Below are 24,424 nucleotides of genomic sequence, written 5' to 3' on the forward strand. Positions count from 1 at the left end.
CCACCTTACCATATCGGTGGAAACACACACTCTTCTCATAAGTCTTCTTGCTGATAGGGAGCCCAAAGTTATTGTGGCTCCAGGGCCAATGGGTTTAACACAGCACTGGGCATACCCATAACATAATTTTGTTTTCTCGGATTCTAACTTCCAGTGATAAACACGCCTTTGAATGACTTACATGACATCCACCATGTGCTACTAAGCAACATAAAAAGTATTTGCAGATTAGCCTAGAGCGTTTGATAGAAAGATATTAGCCTACGTAAGGGATTTAATTATTTAACAGACGTATATAAGAAAGATATTTCAAATCTTACCTTTTACTTTACTTGTCTGAAACTGTCTATTCTCATACTTGATAACACTGCGTCGTTATTTACTTTACCTTTCCAAGTTTACTTTTAGTTACTTTTTCTATTAGAAACATCTCTCCGGTTGCGCAATGTCACTGGGCCAGATGCACAATCTGATGTTTTGCAAATCTTGCTTAAACATTTGTTTCTTGCTAGAAGCTCAATAAACTGATACTGACTTATGCAAATAAAATAAGATTTTAAAGCAGCAAAGTAAACTGTCGGTATATGTAAGCGCTCGAGTGTCAAATTCAATATTTTATGAAATTCTTTGACGTGAGCTTGACAGGTACGGTACACTGCTACTGTCCATGTAACAAAGTAGGCTACTTTGCGCTCGATTGAGAGTTAAAACCTTGCCTGAAAACTTTCGCTCGTCACAACAACTTAAAACAGATATGTGCCAATAAATTTTTACAAATTTAGTGGTGTCTATATGTGATTTGGTCTTTGTAGGTGGAAGAGGAAAAGCAGAAAGAGAAAGACATGCAGGTGTTTTATCACTCGGTTCAAGATGAAACAATGAGAATCCAAAGAGAAATGCAAAACTTTGGTAACAGCCTTACCAATCAATTAGGTTTTCTGCTGAGCGGCAAAGGTGAGACTACGACAAATTGTACAAAGAGCACAAAATGTATAAACTTGCATTGTAAAATTTCTAGTGTGTGCTCAGCGTCGTATTGACTGCAGACATTGTTTTGGCACTTTACTGCTGCCGAAAATATTAGTTACCAACTCAAATGATGCTGAGATTTGAGTGGATGTGAATCAGTGTCTTAAAGCTACAACGCATGGTCAATACCTACATGACCTCATCCTTCTTAGTGTTGCCATCATATCTTTCTCCTGCTTTACCCTGTTCGCTGTTAGCTTGGGAAACACCAGCAGACGACCACGTCTTGTGGTTCCCAAGGTTTTGAGTAAACCTTATTGATCAAAAAATTACCAACTTTTCAGCAAGCTTGAGCAAGAAACCACAAGGAGCTAGGTTCGAACCACTGTAGCAGGGTCCCATCAACATGTAGCCAGTCGCTAATATAGCAGCATGTTTTTTGCAAAAGTTCAACTAAATAGATTTCATCACTTGTGTGCATAGCCGTAGGAGAGTAAAAAATTTTGGGGGGGCGAACAAAATTTGCCCAAATTTTCCAAACTTTGCCCAAATTTTGCCTTTGCAAACATATTGTGAAAAACGCAATATTACTCACAACCTCTAAGATAGTGTAGTCTAAGAACTCCACAATTTCATCAACTTGGCAGTGTACAAAAACACAGGCAGCAAAACAAGGCTGAATTAACTTTAAACTAAATAAACCATCAAATTGAAATAAGTCATCAAATTCAAAAAACATTCATCAACTTGGCAGTGTACTATAAAAACACAGGCAGCAAAACAAGGCTGAATTAACTTTAAACTTAATAAACCATCAAATTGAAATAATTTTCTTGTGGCACAAAAATATGTATATATATATACAGGCCTAACTGGATTCAACAACAAATTAAACTGAGAATTCAACAATAACTGGACAGCAGTGGCTAAATATCCATGCCCTCAGATCATTTCAAAATCTCAAGACTCAAGGTTCATAAATTTGCATTGAAAAAATCTAAAATGACAACCTATTTACTCATCAAACTAAAGTAACATTACTTACTCCATGCTACTTAAAACCTTGCAACCTGAAAAGAATTCGACAGTTTATCATACTATGAGCATCAAATTTGCACCTTTGAAGAAAGCTAAGTTGCTATTAATTAGTATGAATATTGATCTCATTACAGTGAAGTTGTAGCCAATGTTTTTTCATTAACATCATTACCAAGATATTTTAAGTTCATGATGAAGCAACTACTGAAATCGTAGGCACTGAACTAAAACAACTCATAGGCCTATCCTAGTATCCTATAGGTAATAGTTTCAAACTCAATCCTTGCCAGAAAATACAGACAACATCATCAATATCATACTATCTACATTGCCCGATATATTAACTGCATGAATTGGATGCCAAAACAACATAACACTTGCCTGTATATTTGATCATTGATTGCTATAATACTGTGTCATTCATGGTAAATAGCTGAGCATATCAACCCTAGGACCAGTAAACACAAACAGCAGTTAATACAAAAAATTCTTTTTATAGAAAACAATTCAACTGTAGCCCACAAAAACATGAAATCAAACACTGGAAAATTCACAGGTACTAAAACGAAGCTTAACATTCTCCACAAATTGCAACATACCAAATACAATATTTTCCAAAATTGAAGATGGCACTGTTTACATTCATGGGAAAATTTTAATGTATGTCATACAAAATATTACACTATAACAATATACAAAGTTTTTAAACTGGTAAGATGTTCAAAACTCATGGTAAGATTGATTCTCTCAATAACTGGACATTTTTACAAATAAATTTATTAGTAGAATATAGATAAAGAAGCAAAAAACCTCATAAGATTACCAGTACAAAGCAGGGTTTCAAAATTCCACCAATGAAGAAATGTGTATATCCTAATGATTATTAGTAATAGCTTACCTCTGCCTTCTTATTGCATTATTTTACATTTTGCAGATATGATATATCATATATATACTAAATCGAAGCTTAATAGTCTGCCCAAATTGCAATATACCAAATACAAAAGTTTTAAAATTGATGACACTACATTTAACATTTAAAAAAAATGTTAATGTATTTCATACAAAATGCAACACTATAAACAAATTCCTAAACTAGAAAGATTTTGAAAACTCATGGTAAGATTGATTTGCCCAATAACTGAACATTTTTGCCCAAATATTTTTACAAATAAATAGGCTATCATACATTAGTAGAATATAGAGAAAGAAGCAAAAAACCTCATAAGATTACCAGTACAAAGCAGGGTTTCAAAATTCCACCAGCAAAAAAATGTAGTGTATATCCTAATTCCAAATGAACTTCAGTGATAAGCTTACCGGTACCTCTGCTTGCTAATTGCATTTTTTTACATTGACACTCTGCAGATATATACTGAATCGTGAATCGAAGCTTAACATTCTGCCCAAATTGCAATATAACAAATACAAAAGTTCCAAAATTGATGACACTACATTTAACATTTAAAGAAAAATGTTAATGTATATATTACATACAAAATGCACATAAAGTAATAAGCAAAAACCTCATAAGGTTATTAGCAGGCTACCCAGCAAGCTTAGAAATCTCACCTGTGAAGAAATGCAGCCTAAGTACATGCTGGTGAATATCGGTACTAATAAGCTTAACTTTGCTTGCCAATTATGTTCTTTTACACTTTACTTTTTGCAGGTGGTGTTGAATCGAAACTTATCATTGTGCCCAAATTGCAATACCACATGCAACAATTTTCAAAATCGATGAAAATGCATTTTACATTGATTGGAAAATATTAATGTATATATCTCATAAATTATAACAATTACGTAAAGTTTCTAAACTGGTAAAATGTCGAAATATCATGATAAGATTGATTTGCCCAAATAAGTGCAGATTTTTGCCCAAATTCGCGGCGTTTTTTTTCAGCGGGGGAGCGACCGCCCCCCCTGCCCCCCCATCTCCTACGGCTATGCTTGTGTGAAAGGCGACACATCCGCTATGAACATTGTAACTCCATATTCCGCCATCAAACTTAGCCGTTCAAATTTCAACACCTAAAGTGCTTTATTTCGGTTCTTACAAGGAAAGCAAACAATGCAAGTATAAATGGTCTTTGGGTGTTGAACATTTTTTCTTTCTCACATCCAATAGGTAAGCTAGATCTAATTGATTGTTAATTTGTTCTTTAGTAATAAGAATTTAGAATTAATCTAGCAATGAACTTGATCACGATCACATGTTTGGTTTCGTTAAGTTATGGACTATGAATTTAAATTTGATTATTTGAAGCAAAAAAGTAGCCTGCCATTTGAGGATGACATACAAAATTGTCTATTGTCAACTTTTGTTGAAGATTTTGAGATTTCATCAAAAATAAAGTCTGCAAAATGTAGATGCTAAACTCATGTTTAGCAATTTTTTCGAAAATTATAGTATAACTTTCGAAAAAACAGTAAGTTATAATTTATGCTGTTTTTATCTTCAGTGCTATATCTGCCTTCATCTTCAATGCTATATCTTTGAGATTGATCGCAAATGCTTTTCTCAATAGACAGTAGACACAAATATCCACCCTTGGAGTACAGGCCTCAATAGCTACTTTGTATATCAGAAGAACTGTTTCTCTGTTGCCCGTCGTTAATCATTATGGGTTATCGTTTTTATGACATAATACATAATTTATTTTCTGGTAGTTGTTCTTATTCCTGTGCCATGTGAATCAGTTTTTCAGATGGCTGAAGAAGAGGACATTAATGTACAACGCAAAATGTTTGCAGATTTTTTTCTTTTGTAAAACGATAAGTGCCATAATTATGTTGTCATGGCTCTGAAATTAATTTGTTAACACAAACTTTACGAAACGTTCAAAGCAGAGTATAGAAATTTATATAGCCTATTATGCTTGCAAAGTCACATCCACTGTGTAAGTTTGTTTGCTAATTTAAATTGTTTTCCAGAAAAGGAGTTTTCTTCAACAACTTCTTATACACCACACCGTCAAAAGTCATCTCTCCTCGCTTTGGAGAATGTTTCGTCAAAAGGATTTCTTGGAGTTGGAATTCCTGATCCTCAAAGCGCCCACACGAAGCTCTCCATGACCGGCAAGCATAATTCAGGGAGATCCTTTGACAAACACCTTACAGGCCAGAATGCTGTGACCAACCCTTCTTTGCTTAAGCTACCTCATGTGCTTCAGATACAAGATGGATCAAAGGTGAGAAACAGGAATCCAAGCCACAAGTATGGTCCCGCACATATCCGACGCAATTCCGGTATTAGAACTTCATCAGATCATCAGCAATCGAGCGTTCAACCTCCCTCTTCAAGGGAATCTCTCCCTGCAAGCGATCCGAACCAAATGGACCAAGAACCAAGCAAAACTCGATCTCCTTCGATTTTTAACATGGACGCTTCGTTCTTGAATCCTTCTGCCGGAGGTGAAGTGATGACAAAAAATCAGAAAGCTTTTAAAAATAGAGAAGATGCGAGCAACGACCCGATGCCGAGGCGACGCAGCGAAAATCAACAAGTATCTGGTGAGGTTACTAAATTTAGCATCGCTTCCCTTTCACTTTGTCAATACTTGTACAATGCTTTCAAACACCCGTTCAATCCAACAGTTGTATGGTAGCAAATAGAAAGTCTAAATTGTTAAGCTCGATGAACGCTCTTCGTAAATAGTTGAAAGCTTCTGCAAGTGTATGATACTCAATATGAGCATTCTCAGTTCTAGGATAAAATTTACTCAAATGAGAAGATCTATCGAAAAGAAGTATTCTGAGGCAGAGGCAGCCTGCTTTCAATGAACATGCTACATACTAACGGTTATGACAGATAGAGACACGTATATGCTGATGGAAAGATAAAATTCCGTATTTATTAGATTTGTGTTTGTCTTAGTTTTTATTTTACCGGTGACTTCCTGAGCTTTGTAATTGAAACTATGAAACGTGGGTTTGATTACATCCAACAAAATGTCAAACCTGATATTGGGGTAACAAGAGATCGCTTTGAACGTGTCATTGCTTATCGGGCGTACAACGCTTGTTCATATTGCGCAGGAACTGACTCAGACCAGAGCGTTTTGGATAAACAAAATGTTCTGGAAAAACAGACAAAGAAACAAAAAGCCCGATTTGGCGAGCGTCGCCAATCTTCCTTCTTAAATATGGGACAAGATGGAAGCATGGAATTACGAAGCAGCACTGAGATGTCAGCGCATCCAAGAATTTTTAAGCTGAGTAGCTTCACGCATGAGCGATCCTTCGAAGATGTGAAAATGCACACGTCATCGCCCGATCAACCATCAGCAAGCACAGAGCAATCCGCGCGGCCTTCGAGCTCAAGTGGCGGCCAGCATCGCAAGATGAGAAAAACACTAGAAATGGAAGGAAAAGAAAAGCTGATTCTGAATCGCAAGAAGGAAGATGTTCCCAACCTTCTGGGTGTTAAAAACTCTTCCATCCATCAGGCGGAGATGTTTGTGAAAAACATTTCTGGAATGGTGAGCTTCTCAGTTTTGGCTTTGCTTGCCGATTAATTGTTTTAACATCAGCAGCGCAACCAATTTCTGACCAAAAAGCTGAAGTTTTAACTTTATATGTTACAATTTGTAACCTAATTTTGAACAATAACTTTCTGCCCTTGTAACTCAAATGTGAAACACAAAGCATATTTGAAATCAACCATTAAGAACGTCTTTTTTCTGATGAAATAACAAAACATAAAAGCGTGGAACACTAAAAGACACCAGAAGTATTGAACACTTAAACAGGTAACGAAAGCCACAAGAAAAAACACAAGAAATAAATATGTAGTGCATCATTAAGTAGGCTGCTGTGTAGTGCATCATTAAGTAGGCTGCTGTGTAGTGCATCATTAAGTAGGCTGCTGTGTAGTGCATCATTAAGTAGGCTGCTGTGTAGTGCATCATTAAGTAGGCTGCTGTGTAGTGCATCATTAAGTAGGCTGCTGTGTAGTGCATCATTAAGTAGGCTGCTGTGTAGTGCATCATTAAGTAGGCTGCTGTGTAGTGCATCATTAAGTAGGCTGCTGTGTAGTGCATCATTAAGTAGGCTGCTGTGTAGTGCATCATTAAGTAGGCTGCTGTGTAGTGCATCATTAAGTAGGCTGCTGTGTAGTGCATCATTAAGTAGGCTGCTGTGTAGTGCATCATTAAGTAGGCTGCTGTGTAGTGCATCATTAAGTAGGCTGCTGTGTAGTGCATCATTAAGTAGGCTGCTGTGTAGTGCATCATTAAGTAGGCTGCTATGTAGTGCATCATTAAGTAGGCTGCTGTGTAGTGCATCATTAAGTAGGCTGCTGTTTCACATTATCGCTTTTGAAGTTTCTGTCTCTTTCCAACATTTTTGAAGATGCTTCTCTCCACTGATGCAGAGGTTGCTTGGAAGTACCTCAACCGGCTGTGCAAATATGCTTAAATATCACCTCCTAAAAAATACCGCTTTCCACACCTAACCTACTATTCAATCGTCCAGTTGTGGGCAAACCAAGAATATCACCTCACAAATTGCAGCAAACGAATTATTGCGTCAGAATTGCAACAGAAATTACAACAAAAAATTAATTCATGCTGTAGCATTAATAAAATAGACAAATAAAACCTAACAACTAGACGGCATTTAACATAATTACATGAAAATAAACTAAAATTACAAACGTTTTCGGCCATACTCATGTTAGCCCTTTTCAAGTAACCAACCGACTGATGCTCTTCATGAATTGAAATTACAGAAACTGATCTACGTACAGAAAAATCGAAAAAATAAACGCATAAGAAAGAAACGGCAAGGTGTAGATGATTAAAGATGGCCATTGAAGATCATATACTCGATTGTCAACCTTGCTCAAACAATGAGCCATCCCTGGAGTCTTTTAAAATTATACTTGAATGCTTCACCGAATTTGATGTTAAAACCCATGTGGCTTTAATCATAAAATCTTGCACTGCTCGTCTCAATAGGCAGGTGTTTGCTGCAGGCGCCTCGTATCTGCTGAATGTTTTCACGTAATTTTGCATCATTGATTTGTGCTTTTTCTTATGCAATTAAGCGTCATGTGATTTTGCCTCTTCTCTGCCTTGCCGTTTTGTTCTTATGCGTTTATTTTTTCCATTTTTGTCTATGTAGATCAGATCTGTTAATATAATTTATGAAGAACATCAGTCAGGTGGTTACTTGAAAAGGGCTAACATGTGTATGGCTGAAAACGTTTGTAATTTTTAGTTTATTTTCATGTTATTATGTTAAATGCCCTCTGGTTGTTAGGTTTTATTTGTCTATGGTTAAAAAAAATCACCTCTGTACTAAAATTGCATTAATAAAATATCAAAAAAGAGAAGAAAAATTACCCAAAAAGAAAATTTGATCCAATAGTAATTTTTTTTTACTTGGTAACTTTGAAACCCTTCGTCGTATCAGCTTGAAAGTTTACTTTATGAACGTTTTATAAACTTCAAACAAGGCAGAAATATGTTGCGCTTATTGACTTTTGGTTGCCCACGTAGCCTAATATAAAAACTTTTTTACATATTGTAAAAGCATATTATAAAATGTTTAAAATATTAAAAAATTAATTAACATTATATAAATTATATACAATAAATATGCAATAAATACTATTAACACTACAAAAATGCTCAATGCCAAGCAAAAAGCCAAGCAGAGAAAATTACATCAAATATAGTTATTACTTTCTAAAACCTCTGAAGCCTGTTTCACCCTGAAAAGGGGGATCACCAGAAGGTCCTTATTCAAATATAATTCTATTTGAATAAGGACCTTCTGATGATCTACCTTTTAGGGTGAAACAGATTGTAGAAGTTTTATAAAGTGATATCTGTATTGGATGTAAATTATAGACATTATATAAAATACTTTCTATTTTATGTTATTATTATACTTATAACCTGACAAGATTTTTCTGGCCTACTGGAAACTAATTCCAGGCAAACTAATTGAGATGCCTGGTTTATGTCAATGTTAAGCAAATATTTAACGTCATCAGTGCAACAGCAACCACTTAACTGAAGATATACAATTGAAGTCATATATCTAGTATGGTGGTGGTGATATCTCGTGGTCTGGTTGAATGCATTTACTCTTGCAAACATAAAATTGCGTAGTTATCCTTTTTCTTTTATTATGGCACCATGGTCAATTGGATAAAGGGAAAGTAATTTTATTGGCTCAGTTGTTTGATGATGTAAAAGCTCCTTGTGCATGACTCGTCACATTTTTAAAGTTCTTGCCAGTTGGGAGATAAAGCCCTGTTGTGTTGACTTTTTTGCCGTTTAGGTTGGCAACTTCTTCAATCTGATGAACAATAACCTGGCAGATGCAATCAAGGAGGAGAAGCAGCGGATGGAGGATGAGATAGAATCCTTGCAGATGACCTTCGACCTTGACCGCGCCAAGCGTCAAACAAAATTAGACAAAACTTATAAGGAATTACAGAAAACGGAAAATGAACTAAGGAAAGCACAACATGTGATTAATAATTTGCTGCAGAAAGATATTGGAAAGGTAGAGTAGCCATTGACAACAATATAAGATTGTCTCTGATTGAAACCGCGACACTGGTCAGCTGGCCACTGAGGCACTCTCACAACCATCCTAAACTCCTGATATGCAACTTTCCTGAAAAGTTCCAAATTGATAAAAATAGAACACCGCGTTTTAAAAATTAATCGAAAGTCCAAGATATACGAAAGACCATAAAATCAGCACACACTGATAATGATCAAATGCTTATGAAATAACTAACCCTAAAATGATTTAATAAGTATTTCATAACTATCAGTGTATATAGACTAGTATACACATACAGTAAGTTAAAGAAATGCTGTTTTTTTCAAAAATGGTTAATAATTTGGACAGTACAGGGCAGTACAACCAAATCTTTATCAAATGCAATTCTAATTGTTTTTGATAAGACCAAAAACTGAAAAATCATCGATGAACATAAATATTGAAACATTTTATAATTGAAACGTGTAAATACTTATTACTTAGCCTACATTTGGAAGTAATTGTAATTTGAAAATTTTAGAACAATGTAATTGACATGAAATCTGTGTAATTGATCTAACTCTGATTCAAAGTCACTTCATTTGCGAGTTATCTTATGGCTAAGAAGTTCGATGGGTAAGTTCGCAGGCGCGGTCGCAGCGATGACGTCATAAAACCAATCACCAGTGATGACGGAGAATTCCGGCGATTTTGTCTATTGAATTATATGCTTTTCCTCTTGTTGTGTTTGGAGATACGTGTTTGCTAATGCTGTAGAGTATGCATCACTGCATGGAACCTTTATTCATAATCTTAAAAATTTTGATTTGCGTTATGCTATTGCTTCAATTTATCAATCATTCTTGGGATAACAAAGTTGAAGGTTCAGAAAAAATTGTGCCTATCGTGCCAATCTATCATTTTTTTAAAAATCATTTTGAAATTATTTCAAAATGTTTTCAGAGACAAGATTGGTTAAATGAAAATGGACTTGCTTCTTCTTATCGAAAAGACGGAGGAAAGATGATCGCCCAGCTTAATGGAGCATCAGAAGTGCTTTGTGAATACATGGCAGATCAAAGGTTATCAGCATAAAATCAAAGCAAATCATCTTTTTTCATAAATTTTTTCATAATGTAGATATTAACGACCTGTTTTAGCTTGGTGCTGCGAGTTTGCTGTTGTAGTGGCGGATTGCACTAGCTTTCGGAACACAGTTCCTTATAGTCAATTATAGCCATGCGCTATGAGGAATTGTGAAGTAAGTAACGATCATGTCGCAAAAAGCAAAACTCTATCTATTGCAAATCATCTTTTATTGTGCTGTATGTGTAAAGTAATCGTACAACAACTTCGAACCCAAACAGTCACTTCATCTGTTCCAGACCTTTACCAAATTCGGGTACGGATCTGACTACATCCTTACCAGAAGGGGGGGGGGGGATTTATTTTGGCAAAAAGTCATGCTCTATGGGCTGAAAATATGGACCATGATAATACAATTCCAAACAGCCCAAATTTATGCTTGTGGACCGTTGTTTAACCCCTTGAACATACCCCTTGACCACTCAGTGATTACAGATATTTTCATGCAGTGTTGCTATATAAAATAATATTATCTATTTTAAACCTTTTTTGTCTTACAAAATAATTAATTTATAAATGTGAAAAGTTTTCTTTAATTAACCAAAACATAAAACTATGCTTGAGTTGTTGAATGACATGTGTTATTGAATTTAGCTCAAAACAATTAATAATTTTTTCGAATGGCAACACCTGCTTTTCTTGCAAAATGGCAAAATTGCAATTTGCCATTGTTTGTACAGTTTTTATGCGAGTGATAATACAAATTAACTAGATCAGGGGTCACCAACTGGCGGCCCGCGGGCCGCATGCGGCCCGCCACGCTGTATCGCTGCGGCCCGCGGAAGGTATCAGCGTACAAGTATAACCAAAAATACTTTTCTTGGGAAGTTAAAGAGCACGAAAGCAAAAAAACTTTTCGGGAAACATATTTTCGCTTTGCATACGATTCCACCGACCTACCAATCAGATTGTAGTTCTAGGTGGGGGTTGCTTAAAACTATTCCAATGCGATGTCCAGCCACACTGTCCCAGTGGTTGATTAAAACGTCTGTTTTCGAATTTCGAAAATGTCTGTGAGCATAGGGTTGCTTATTTTAAGTTTACAAATGTCATGTAAACACTAGTGTGCGTTTCACCGTTATTGTGTTTCACGAGCAGTGTTCTCTTTATGCAAGTTTTTGTTGGCAAAATAGGTCGGTGTGCCAACTTCATTTATAATAAATTGGCAAAATATTATATATAAATTTAAAGACTTTTTCTGATTGTATTATGAAAATATTTAGCTTAGAACTGCAAAAAAATTTTTTAAAAGAAATATGGAACGCTTCACGATTTTGCGTGTCATCCTTGCGCAGGGACCATGCTAATCTTCTCTGTATCGTTCCAATTTTAGTATATCTACTGCCGAAGCAAGTTCTGCAAAATGTTGTTAATCAACAAATTCTTGCCACGCTGATAAGCATCGCAAGTGGCAGTTGTCTATAACAAAAGAAAGACGATTTTACAGACTCTCACAAAAAGGATGAAAAACCAACTCATTGCTTTTTTAAAGGGAAGACTGTTCATGAATTACGATAGAATTACGATTTTTCGGTGACTTCCACAAGCATTTGTTTCATGGTGCCTGCTTTCTTTTTCCCTGTTATTGAAGCCTATTTTTCGCTGATATGTTTGCAGGTCACTATTGTTGCCTGTATTGCGATGTTTCAAACATTTCCTTGTTTACAGAAACTGTTAATTGCAGGATATCTTTTGTGAAGCGAAGTGACAACACCACTCTTTGCTTGGCGATAAATATTCTGATGAAACCGCTCGCCTAGCTATAAGTGCGCAAAACAAGTGGCCTTGTTTATTAGGTATTGTTGAAAAAAATCAAAAGTGTTGTAAAAGGAGCTTGGCCTGGCAGTAGCGTACTTGTTCGACTAATTTTGTTTCTGCGGTAATCTAAGATAAATATTAACAACATGTAACGCTGGATATTGGGTACAAAATGCGTTCTTTTCTAGCATAAGAGTCAACCTACCAAAATTTTATTAGTGCGGCCGCCACATCTCTCCTTAGTGCCAAAAGGGCCCGTATGCAAAAAAGGTTGGTGACCCCTGAACTAGATCATTTTGTTACATACGTGATGGTTCTTGGTCCAGGCTTTTCTAATAGGCTACAGGTTTTGGTAAAAGTAACTTTTAGCCTAATGGAATCTGAGATACTACCGCACTGTAGTAGCAACAAAGGTGTTCAAAGTGTGTTCAACAAAAGGTGTTCAACAAACGGTGTACAACAAAAGGTGTTCAACGAAAGGTGTTTCAAAGGTGTTCAACAAAGGTAGCTCATGTTGTCTTGTTGATGTCTTAATTTGGTATTGCCCTTGTGTTAATCCCAATCGTGTCCGAATATCCATAGGTTAAGAATAGAAGACTGTAAAAGCAAACGTTTTCGAGAGAAGGAAAACGAAAGACATAAACTGGAAGTGGATGAAACGTTCTGCCACCTCAAAGATGTCCTGAGTATGGATGGAAAAGTGCAAGATTCAATGATATAAGATCTGGTAGAAAATATTCAAGGAAGTGTCCGGGATTCTGTGTTGGACGAGTATGCTACTTTTCCGGAAAATGAGAAGCATTGTTTAGGCAATAAGACGTGCATAAGAAGTAGGCTACAATGTGCTACGGAGCTGAAAGATGGGCTATAATGATCGAAGATATGAATAAGATGGAAGCAACAGAAATGAGAATGGCCCGAATGATGTGTAAAAAAAAACTTGAAAGATAAAATTAGAAAGTATTCATGAGATGATACAAGTAAAAAATATTCCTGAGTTTCTTAGAAGTCACCGTTTGCGGTGGTATGGGCGTGTGGAACGTACGTCTGATGACCAGGCTAATGGCAAAAAAGATTTCTATCTACAGGAAGAAATTTTGGGGGACCAAACAAGAGATGGTTTGAATTGGTGATAGAAGACATCATTGCAAGAAATCCGGATAAAATTAACTCCAATAACCGGAAAGCATGGACAAAGAGCTGCAAAAACTGGTGGACCCCTACTAGCGTGGACAAACGCCAGGTTTCATCTATTAAAGAAGAGACAAATAGATAATGATGATACGACATAGACTGAATCTAAGCTGACACCTGCGTTCCAAGCCCCGGTAGCCTACTGCGTGGTATGCTGATGAATCCTGCAAAGTTGCTTGATCTCGATAGCCCTGCATTCAAGTCTATGTCTTAAACCAATAAACGTTTTCAGTTGCAAAATAGCCTACCGCCCAGAAATATGTGCACTGTGCAGGTCTAAAACTGAAATCGTTTATAAGCTTGACACACACTTGAATGCAGGGTTATCAAGGTGTCAGTTTAGAGTTAGCCTATATGGTATCATCATCATCCATTTGTCTCTTCTTTAATCGATGACTATTGACTTAACTATTGGCAAAGCGTTGCACAAGCGACAACAAGTAGGCTACTGGCAACATGTGAAAACAGGAATGTTGCAATTTTTTTTCCAACTATTAGTTAACGCATTCCAGTGACAAAATCAGACTAGAGCTACCATTTGTCCTCTCTTAAGAGGTTTGTCCTCTTTTTCAAGAAAGATTAATGGTCCTCCGAGAACATTCAAAAATGCTCAAATGTCCTTTTTTCACATTTTGAGGTTTCTCGCTTATATTCTCAACAGGATGTTATGGTTATACCAATGTAATATTCTGATTTATAGATTCTCCAATAAATTGGCGCACTCTATCTTTTTAATCTAGTTTTGTAAACAATAACATATTAGACGTTCATTGTAACATAGTAGGCTAGGCCTAAACACGATTGTTTTGCGGTTATCGTAGGTAACGGCGGTCAGCGGTGGTCAGTGGTTATAATTGAGAAAAAGTAAGTTTAAATATCTTCAATCAGACTGTTAGCAAGCGGTTAACAGTCTGATAGAAATTTTATGGGCTAAATTGTCTTCGTTTTTCCAACCTTTGTGATGTTGAAACTTATCGTGCCGCCTGAGGAATGGAACAAAAAAGATGTTTTATTTTTGAAATCTTTACTCAGACACTCAGCGAAAGTTGGAAAAAGCTGAAATAAGTTATTTCATACGCAACACGAAAGGTAAAATATATCAGTATCGAACCATTGTTTTTAGGTAAAATGTAACTCGACTTGGATTTTGACAAATTGTTGGGGTCTGGGCCCTGGGGGGCGAAGCTCCTTATAGTTACTAAGATAATCACAGAAAAATTGCTTTCTCCCATTAGAAATCTATTTACAGAGGCCCTAAAACATGGCAATGAGGTTATTCTTCAAATACAAATTCCAAAAATAAGCTTAGACTACATGGACAGGAAAAATCTGAAAACAGTGTCTATCTACAGCAGAGGTGTGCAACGTGCGGCCCGCGAGCCAAATGTGGCCCGCGAAGAAAAATTGTGCGGCCCGCAAAAATGTACCAATTTTGAATTGTGTGCGGCCCGCGAAACGTGTTTATAATTTAGTTTTGTCTGGTACATGTGAACAATTCATTGTGGACTGGATTATTGTAATTTCGCACCTTCTGTTAACCATTTTAGAAATTTCCAACCGGCCACCGCTAATCCATTGTATTTAATTATTTGGAACGTCAGCAAATCAGAGGCGGAGCCCTGCTCTCGTCTCTGGCTTTATCGCCATTTTGTATGATCTCTTAAGACCTTTTGTAGAGCCGGCTTGCGTCAAATTTAGCAGTTGCCTAATGTAGGCCTAGCCTACAAGCAGTTGGATTAGAACAACTTCAGCCTAGCGGCCCATTCCTTGCCAAATTTGTTGAACCAGTTAAAATAGCAAATTTGTTAAAATTAGAAGTAAAGAAGTAGAGGTAGGCTACGGAAAGAAAAACAAAAACAATTAAAAAAGGGCAAAAAAACAATTGAATGAACTCAATACAAGACTGCAGCAAAAAAACAGCATGCGAATGAAATGTATGGTCACATAAAAGACTTTATGAACAAATTACGACTTTGGAAAGCCACATAGCCTACAAACAGGAAATCGTTTCCACTTTTCAACTTTGAGAGACTATGGAATGCATCCTGAGAAGAAAACTGAATTTGCAGACCAACTTGAAAAATTGTTGTATGAATTTTTGGCTCGTTTCAAGGACTTTAAATCTCATGAACATTTGTTTGGTATATTCTCTTCGCCATTCAACACAGACATTGACAAAGCACCAGGTGATATCCAACTTGAATTGATTGACCTGCAAGAGAAAACAGATTTGAAAGCATTATTTTAGATTTAGAAATGAATCTTGGCGATTTTTACCGAAAACATCTCAACCAAGATGACTTTCCACATTTGAAAAAATTCATGGCTTCAAAAATGGCTCTTTTTGACTCAACGTATAATTTTTTTCTAAAATAGCGTCATAAAATCTCTCTATCGATCGGTTCTGACAGACAAACACTTGGAAAATGGACTTTGAATTGCGAGCCCTTCCATTAAAGTAAATTTGGAAAAAGCCGTGGGGAAAAGAAGCCAGCTGCAAAATTCTTACTGAACTCTTTTAAAGACTGTGTGACAATAGAATTGAATAGCAGTTTTCTTCAGAAATTTATACGTCTTAACTTATTATTTCTGCAAGGAGATCCCCTAATAATACCATGTGAATAACAAAAACCTACTTTTTTGTGCCTGCAACTACTAGAAATCATATGCTAAATAAACATGCGGCCCGCGGTTTCATCCAGTTATTTATATCTGGCCCTCCTGTAGAAAAGGTTGCACACCCCTGATCTACAGCATTGATTCTAGAAGTAGGTTATTGACTTATTAGCTATAAACTAATTCGTGAAGGGGAAGGGAACTACCAGAAGATTCTTTCTCATAAGTAAATCATAAATCTCATGAAATACTGTAGGCCTAATCAGGGCCTCCGAGAGAAGTCAGCACTGGTCGGGAAACAATACGAAAAATGGGCCCCATAATATTTTTTAGCAAATATTGCGTTGCATGTTCGTGTTAAGCTGAAATTAGCCTACTTTCCTCAGCATGAAAAGAACTTCGTTCAATGTAAAAATCATAATAATCACTGGATTACACTTGCAGCAAAAATGCCATTGAGGCTAACTATTTGGTCTAGACAGTGGTGCCGAAGTTAGTTGAGGATTGGGGGGGATAAATCTAAATTTTATCAAATTTTAGACGATTTTGAACATTGAGGGGGATACATACTTTTATACACAATTTTCTTGGTACCGGTATTAAGTTTATTAAACAATCACCGGACCTTGGTAAATTAGCTGCTAACAGCATAATATAACTTACAGACATGAAATCATGGAGAAAAAAGCGCTACCAGTGCTCTTGTGAATGACTGCTGCAAGATTAAGCAACAAGTAAAGAAAAATTGGTACCTCCAGCGGAATTCGAACCTATGACCTTCCAATGAATACGGTAGCCTACTTAGTTTTTCCAAAAAAACAACAAAAGTTATAGGCTACGGTACTTTTCTTCTTGCCCTTTCCTTCACTAGAATCACTACACTTAGTGCACTATAGGACAAAGTCACTAGTCAGGAGACTGAAAACAATCAAAGCTGCAGAAGAACATCTGCAAATTTTTGACAAAAATAATAACTTTCAAACACATCACAAGAACTTGTTATAACCGAACATGTTGCGTTTTACGGTGGTGTGCATTGAAAACTCATAAACAATGTCATTTATGCTGATGTCATGAAGAATATTTTGATAAATGTTGTAAATAATGCTAGTGTTCAACTTTTCCTGTCCCAAAGTAATTCTCAGCCAGGTTTTCAATCTACGGAGATTGGAAAACGACCTCACACAAGCAGCAGAGCTTACCGGGCAAAAAGAGGATCTTAATCAGCTGGAGTATTTGAGAATAGAGAGGTTTTTCCAACTAGAACAATGCCTGGTAAGCTCTTTTAGCATCGTACAGAGATTTTGCTCCTGTTGCCTTGCTGAATGAATCAATTTGATAACTCATCGATTGTCTATTCAGCTCTGGATAAATTTTAACCATTTCAGGAACTAAGCCGATCTTGAAAATTTGTGCCACTTCTTTATACTTTTCCGAATCGCAATTCAGGCTACTTTCAAACCGTTCGGTCTGTTCAGAGATAACTCTTTCCATGAACTGATTGCAGCTTAAAGTATTTTATAATGCAGTTGAGTGTCTGAGTGTCTGCAGTAGCTGCCATCAAGCCTCCACCCAATCTTCAGGGACTCTTTTTTGCCGTGGAGCTTGCAAAGGCGTGATAAAATTAGCAGCAAATTTTTCCGGAAGTGAAAGTGCATTTTTGTAATTGTTCTCAAACTCCAAATCACGATATTTCTCTCGAGTGATTTTCAAGGTATGAAACAGCGCTTCACAAAAGTCAATGTCAAGCTTTTCTCCTTGCAACGTGATACTAAATTGCTCTATAAGTGCCAAAGGCTTCAAAATCAGCACAAGTCCCAAATATTTTTCTGCAGTTTCTTCAGTACTGCAGTGCCGTGGCCAGTGGCCTGGTCCAACTCGTCCTTAATACCTTCACTGAAGATCCTTCATTGTTTAGCGTCAAATCCAAGACAATTTAGAACTGTGATCAAATATCAATAAGAGAAACAAATTCGAGATGCTTGCAAACAACTAAATCGAAGTAGGCTACAACTTCATAGCAAATAATTTTTTTTGAATTATTGGGGGGGATGGTGCCAAAATATTGGGGGGGGATATATCCCCCCCATCCCCCCCTACTTCGGCACCACTGGGTCTAGAAAGCTTTGTAAACACACAATAGGCCTACAGACAACGAAAAGAGTTCAACCAAGCATTTAATTCAGGAGTGTCCAAACTTTTTCCCACGCGAGCCAGATTTGATAATAAGTGTTCGCGGGCCAACAGCCACAATAATTTTTCTGAAAACTGCGTGTTGAACTTATATGATTTTTGTGTGTCTGCAGGCCAAAAATAACACATTGTACAACAACAGGCGCGGGCCGGACTTTGAACATCCCTGATTTAATTCAACCCTTTCTGGACTTTTTGCAATGCAAAGTTACGGATCATAGCATCAAATGATAAAATTTTGCGACGTCTGAATTGATGCACAACATGTATAGCCTACTGTAGTTAGGCTTTTCAATCGTTTTTGAGTCATAGACCTACTGGAGCGCAAACAATTCTTTACAAATTTCAGTAGGCTAATTGCTAAAGCCACGTTCTCAAAGCGCAACCGTTGGAGGTAGCTACCGGAACACAAAAAAAAAATCATAACAAAACTATTTGAAAAAACCTTTTGAAAGTTGCAATCAATGATTCCTTGTGTAGAGATTATGGGGTGGTTCGTTCTGGTTTGCAGCTGAAGTTTGCTGTGTGGCTTTCTGTCAAAAGTAGGCTACCAACTCATCCAAAATGTCTTGAAAAATATCATTGTTGTAGCCTACAAATGGTTTAAATTTGTCCCACATGCCCGCAACTGCACAACAGACATACGATGAAATTTTCATGGAACTTCAAACTCATTGACGATATGTTTGAGTCTGTTGATACATTTGTCAATTCCAACAACTATCGAATCCCCTTTGCAATGAACGGTAGAATACATTTCCTTCGAATGATTCAGCTAGTTAAGTGGAGTTACAAAAGCGTTCTGTCCTCAGGAAAAAAAATCATTCTCTTTTAAATTTATAATTGCCACTGCAACTTTAGCTTGCGAGTAGTAGCCTACTCTTCTCAGCCTTCTCTTACTTAGATTACATCTTCCTTTTATTTCATTAAATTCATCAGTGAATCTTGTTTAGGACCGTAATCCACATAATGCAAAGCAGTCACAAATTTAAAACTGCTAGTTGTAGGCTAGTTTAGCATTGACTCAGCTTCCGATCAAGCTCTTGTTGGTTCCAACTTGATGCATTGAAGAAACGTCTTTAGAGCTTCAATTGCAAAAGGGTAATGTAAAACATTGGGTTTGACTGCACCACGCCTTGATTACCCTCTCGAAGTCAATTTTCTTTGCAAGATGATAGGACAGCTTTCTTAAGGTTTTTCAGAATTTTTCGTCTGACTGGGCTATAACTTTAAAGATGCCACTAGCTTACAGATAATCAATTACTCCAAAAATGATAAGACATTTGAACAACGCTGTCTGTAGGCAAGGTTATGCATTCCAACTAAATTTAAGCAACAACATCCATAAACAAAAAACTCAAATAAAGAAAAAACTCACTACCTTCCAAAATCACATCATGAGAAGCATGACCGACAAAAGGCTACTTGACCACACGAAAACAGAAGATCGTTTAACTATGACAAAATTACATCCAATTGCAGCAATAAGTTAATAAAATCAAAAGTTTTAAAACTGTTCGGCCACACTAAAAGATCACAATTCGGAATCAGCAAAGTTTGCACAGAAGGAAAAGTAGAAGGAAAAAGAAAACGTGGCAGACAACCAAAACGATGGCAAGACAACATCCAATCATGGATCGGACTCAACTTGGCGACACTGGGCGACCTGGCTCTAAATCGCCACTCTTTGAAGCAAATAACTCATGTTGATGCGCAATCTGCTGCAGGCGGAGATGATGATGATGATGATGATCCATAAACAAAAAATATACAGGATTTACTTTCTTTGATCGTGCTTGGACTGATACCTATAACTTTCCCAGATAACTTATGTTGGATATAACATCCTATGCCTGGCTAACGCAGATTTTAAAGTTAAAGTGCCCCTGACAGGTTGGATCCAAGTATAGTAACTTTTTATAGCATTTCCTAGCGCAGAATTATACTTAGCAAACTTTTTAATCTTAACCTCGTAGCTCAACTGGTTAGGGCGTAATTTATATCAAACGACTGTTCCGCAGCGCCACCACAGGCGAAACTCCATATTTCACTGCTCTGGGACGACTTTGGTGGTATTACGTCATCCTAAGTGGGCGTCGTTAACGACAGATGAAACAAACGCTTCCTAGATGTAATTGGTGGATCACAGTTTGGTCGGAGTTGGTACAAGCGGTTGCTTTTTCAAAGATTTATTGCTTTTTGCTGTTTAATAAAACTGTACTGGATACGTACCTTTCCAACAAAACCTAAAATATACTTGAAGTGAAAAATGAAGACATTTACGAATCATCATTCATATTTAATTCCTCATCACTATTCAAAAATAAATAAAAGTTCTCTCTCATAATGTGCCTTCAGTTGGCCATTGAAATCCGGTGTAACGGCCATCTGGATCTAGAAAGTTGTTTCGGATTCACCAAACAATGCATGACGGCAGCACAATCCGATTGTTGCTTCCGAGAGCATCAAACTGCAAGCAGTGAGCTTTGCGCAATGCAAGTTGTCAGTGCCAGTGTTAACAAAATCTTAGTTATACAGTTACGTAGCCTACATAGCAGAGTCTACACATGCAAAAGCCTACTTTACCTATGCAAGGGTACGTTTTTGTAAACGTTGTTGTTTAGAAGTGCTGGAATCAGCAACTGGTTGCATCTTTACTTTTATAGATGGTATGGCAGATTTTTTCAAAATATAAAGTTCGCTCAAGGCTTCAAGCCCATTTTTACTTAAGTGGTATTAACAAAATCGTCTTCAGTGAAGTGAAGAGAACATAATGCGACTAGTTTTGTATGGCCCATCCCACTTTCGAACACTTGAAGAAAACTTTGACCATTTTTTTCTCAGCACCTTGTTTTGTGGGAAAGCGTGAAAAGAAAGCACACGGTCTTTGTCACTGACACATAAACAGCAATTTGTAGGCATTGCCTCAACCATAAATTAAGGCTACTGTTTGTGAGATACTATTGTTACACTGCAAATGGCTATAGCCAGATTAGAACAAATAAAAAAGTATCAAAGTTGTAGCCCTACGAAACTGCAATTTCAATTGAATTGAGATGCTGTTTGATCAAAATAAACTCAACCTATGTGATCGAAACCTGATAGTAATAATAAGTTCACTTTTTCATTTCGGTAATTCTTAATTTGCACATGCGTTAGACCAACAGAGCCCCACACATTCACGTTTTGCAGTAGCCGTACTATACTTTACCAAGTCACCACAGAGAAAGAATGTATCCTTCCGCTTACGGTGACGTCACAGCGGTGTTGCCGTTTTTATTTTCGCAATTGAATGAGTGCCAGATTCGCCGATGTCAACGAAAGTTTGCAAGCGTGTAACTTAGTAGCCTGTTGATATTTTTTAAGATTTGCTGGTCAGGGAAGTTTGTTAGTGTCATCTTTTTGTTATCTTAGGTAAATTTACCGAATTTATTTACCTGTCAGAGGCACTTTAAGGTTCAGTTGTCAAGCAAAAATAGTTCCCGCTTGGCTAAAACAGCACCAGTTTTCAAGTTGACACTATCAATACAATCGAAACCGTTCAGTGATACAGAAATCATTTCAGCTTCAGATTTTACGTCTTGAAGCTGTTCAACATCGCCTACCTTAACACGAAAATGATTTGTTCTTGATGAGAAGCATCGAGAGTGACATACAATGATTGAGAAATACTTGGAACTACCAGTAGGCTACCAGTAGCCTACTCTATTACGTACCGTACCCTACAAGAAACCAAGACTAAAGACGTCACAAAATTTTTTTAAATTTTAAATCCTTGGATGGGCCATTTAATTCCCAAAAGAAGTTGACAGCTTTGTAAATTGTATTCAAGCAGGATTATCAAACCGGTGTTATAAAGACAAATTGTAGCCTGCGAAAAGTAACCTACGTTATGCCAGAGATACATCCTCATCTATTACAAATCCAACGATACTTTTAAGTTAAAAAAAAAGACACAGCAACCTTCAATTTCACATCTACACAATAAATTTGCAGGTCTGTCTTGAAAAAGCTGCATCAAAATCTTATGTGACACTAGAAGACTTCAGCGAAGCAATAGGCATTTTGTAATTATCAGAAAAGTAGCCCGTTTAGGTACCACAAACAGTAAAAGTTTTTGAAATGTCCAAAATTTTTAACTTCCATGTTCAAGAGGGTAAACGCTATTTTTTATTGCTGAAAGTAAGATAGAAGTAAGAATCAAAGTAACAATACCAGGTCTGGGTCAGATAAAGTAGCTGTCTGGGAACCAACCAATGAAAATTTATCAGCATTTCAAATCAAGATTATTTTTAATTTATCTTGTTTCTTCAAAAGCTTTTGAGCTTGTTCCCAAGAAGATCTAGGAAACTTTTTAAGCTGTTATCATAGTTTTGAAATGTTATTTGTTAGAAGCAAATCTGAATTGATGAAAACGCAGCTTCGGAAGGTGGAACTCGAGAAGCAACTCAGAGAAGAGGAAATTAGAACCAAACAAAAACTTATCGATCGTCTCCGCCTGCAGTTAGCCGATGTCCGACGAGAGGAGACACAGCAGATGTTCATGAGTCTTAAAGATCATAAATACAACTATGTAGAAATCCAAGCAAATAAAGAAATTGATCCACAGTCTAAACAGGTAACACGTCATCTTTTCTGTATACTAACCAGTGATGAATAGTCGGATCACATAACGCCATTACAAGCACCTGGATTGATGATATGTAGGCTACAACTCTGAAATAGCAATACTAATGTTCAAACTTGATCATAATACAATGCCTGAAAGCTTGGATAACTTTTTTCTAAACGCAAAACATGTTCATCATAATAGATCCATTAGATATTCTTTGAATATAACGACAGCCATCGTCTACCATGTTACATATCAACAGGGCCCCGACGAAGCATCTTTGGCGAAGTAAAAGCTGTGAAATACCATTCCCATTGAAATAAGACAGTTGCAATTCTCTTCATTTAAAAATCAATATCACTGTCTATGACTGGATAGGTAGCCTACTGAGAAATTGGAATACTAGTACTTCCATTGTGACATAATTTTTGTGCATAGAATCTATCTTTGTATAACTTTTTGTTTATTCCGCAGCCCATAGTGTGTGTTTGTCGCATTGATGCATTGAACCGCAACGTCTGGTCAAAACTGTTCTTACATTGGTAACTCAACGTGCGCACATTGTAAAGCTACAATTCGGCATTTATTATGTAACAAAAAAGAACTTCAAACATGTTCCAGTGTAGGCCTACATCATCCCATCAAGTAATTAAGGCCGATCCCTGTTATCAGTAGCGTAGCCAGGAGTTTTGAAAGGGGGGTTTTGACCACCTAGCGGCGGGGGGTCTGGGGGGCCTCCCCCAGAAAATTTTGAAAAAAATTACTTTGAATTTGGTGCATTCTGAGAGCATTTTCAACAAAAATGTGGGTAGGAATATTCCTGTAAAATGGTGCTGTCCGTAGCATAGCAAAAGGATAAGATCATGTTTTCTTCGGCATTTTTCGGAAATAAAGCATTTTTCGGAAATAAAGCTCTGTGTTTTCTTGTTGCTAATTCCTGGCTGAGATGTTTGAATGTTTGGTATTGGCAAAACTTGCTCTTTTAATGCAATTTTGTTTAAAATTAGGCAATTTTTTTTTAGATTGAAAGCATCATTCTCAATATCGTGACGTCACACGCGTGCCAAAGGGGGGGGTTGTAACCCCCAAAACCCCCCCTTGGCTACGCCACTGCCTGTTATTCTTGTTGCTTATTTTCCTTAAACATTAAACCTTCGTTGGAGTCTTATGAAATTGTTTGTTATTTTATTTCAAAGTGAACCTTTGAATTTTGCTGTGATTTGAAATTCAGTGATCACACTTGGCAGTTTCTCGCAGCTATCATTTCGAAGAGTTATAAAATACATCAAGTGAATAGAAAGTAAGTTTTTTTGTCTTTTTTTTCTTGTAAATGAGTTCCTCCAAGTAAGTTCCTTTTAGTTTAATGAATTATTGTAATTAATTTTGTTG

At 36.8% G+C, this 24,424-nt stretch overlaps 1 protein-coding gene and 1 non-coding gene across 4 annotated transcripts in view; one reads left to right on the forward strand and one right to left on the reverse strand.

Annotated features, from left to right (window-relative positions):
* Window positions 1-24,424, forward strand: part of LOC145777539 (uncharacterized) — a 138,493-nt gene that overhangs the window by 108,224 nt on the left and 5,845 nt on the right. For all 3 annotated transcript variants that reach the window (XM_082588941.1, XM_082588942.1, XM_082588943.1), the window contains 6 exons: window positions 813-954; window positions 4,945-5,523; window positions 6,049-6,491; window positions 9,304-9,531; window positions 10,480-10,598; window positions 22,816-23,041. In XM_082588941.1, coding sequence (XP_082445067.1) covers window positions 813-954; window positions 4,945-5,523; window positions 6,049-6,491; window positions 9,304-9,531; window positions 10,480-10,598; window positions 22,816-23,041 — 1,737 coding nt within the window. The remainder of the gene's footprint in view (window positions 1-812; window positions 955-4,944; window positions 5,524-6,048; window positions 6,492-9,303; window positions 9,532-10,479; window positions 10,599-22,815; window positions 23,042-24,424) is intronic.
* LOC145777786 (U6 spliceosomal RNA) lies at window positions 11,913-12,015 on the reverse strand. The gene has a single exon (XR_014290362.1). It is a non-coding gene; the product is annotated as a U6 spliceosomal RNA (small nuclear RNA).

The sequence above is a fragment of the Aplidium turbinatum genome, chromosome 9 (assembly GCF_918807975.1).
Source record: "Aplidium turbinatum chromosome 9, kaAplTurb1.1, whole genome shotgun sequence".
NCBI classification, from domain to species: Eukaryota; Metazoa; Chordata; class Ascidiacea; order Aplousobranchia; family Polyclinidae; genus Aplidium; species Aplidium turbinatum.